The 1,184-nt window shown below is 43.4% G+C and overlaps 1 protein-coding gene across 1 annotated transcript in view; it reads right to left on the reverse strand.

The window, feature by feature from the left end:
• The window catches only part of CDH17 (cadherin 17), a 22,458-nt gene extending 21,660 nt beyond the window's left edge, over nucleotides 1–798 (reverse strand). The window contains exon 1 of the mRNA XM_005422922.2: nucleotides 754–798. Coding sequence (XP_005422979.1) covers nucleotides 754–798 — 45 coding nt within the window. The remainder of the gene's footprint in view (nucleotides 1–753) is intronic.
• Nucleotides 799–1,184: the final 386 nt, after the last annotated feature.

The raw sequence follows: 1,184 nt of genomic DNA on the forward strand, positions 1-1,184 counted from the left end.
GGCCAGGACTGCCACAAGCAGCAGCTTGTGAAATGGGAAGGGAAAAGGAGGTGCTCATGTAGCACCCCTCAAGGTCCCCATATTCTGAGGCGTTTTTTTATTAAACTTGAATTTCATGCATTTTTTCAATCTTTTCTGTTAATTTCCATTGTGAAGTAGAAGTCACCACTGCTGTAGCCTTTACAAACATCAGTCAATCTATTGCATTTAATACATAAGGTCCATAAAGAACATAATTAATACATTTCAGTTCCAGAAAATCCTCCAAAATGGGATTCACAGGAATCAAATAATAAGGATACAAAAATAACATGCACAGTTTAAGCTATGAGCCATTATATGTCTTTGAATACACTTAATATGTCAGCACATGTATGGATTATAATGCAGAACTCATGATACTGATGTTTTCACTCTTTGGTGATTTGTTGCAGTATGTTTAAGTCTTTTCTAGCATGAAATTCATGTATTGGAAACGGTGATATCTGAAGAGGAAGTAGAAGGGGGAAAACAAGTAAATTGGTGCTTTCTAGGCTTTTTGAAGTATTTTTTTCCCCTAATGACTGAGATGTCGTCTCAACTGGCTGTGGGGGTCACACACCTGTGCTGGGGACACACCCAGAGTTACAGCCACTGTGCTGGCACCAGGGCTGCCTGACCTGCGGGCTGGCACACCCATGGATTAGAGCTCAGAGGCTCCAGGCAACCTTTGCCGTTTGCTCACAGATAAACAAAGGAAAACCTGTAACTCACCGAGTGAATGAGAAGCAGAAATTGAAGTCCACACAGCTTAAGCATACTGGAATATACCTTGCTTCAGCTCCTGCAAAGAGATGACAGTCTCTTTAGTCCCACAGAGTAGTAGTCCCAGGTTATTTGCACACCAAGGCTGAGTTTTCCTGAAGGTGCAGGGAGAGAGCTGAGGAGTCAGTCCCCAAGGAGCAGCTGCAGAACTGCTCAGGAGAGATGAGAGCACTGGTACCCCCGGGCTGCCAAGAAAGGCTGTGCCCATCAGGTTCTGCCTAATGGTTCAAGAGAGGCAATATGTGAGATTTCCAAAGAGCTCTCAAAGATTGAAACCTGCACCAAAAAGCCGTGCAGCCACATCGTTACAATGATTCTGTACTGCAAAGTCATTTTCATTTCTGCTTTACTGAAAGCAATGAGATGTTCACAGGGAATGC

Source organism: Geospiza fortis, unplaced genomic scaffold, assembly GCF_000277835.1.
Source record: "Geospiza fortis unplaced genomic scaffold, GeoFor_1.0 scaffold7, whole genome shotgun sequence".
NCBI classification, from domain to species: domain Eukaryota; kingdom Metazoa; phylum Chordata; class Aves; order Passeriformes; family Thraupidae; genus Geospiza; species Geospiza fortis.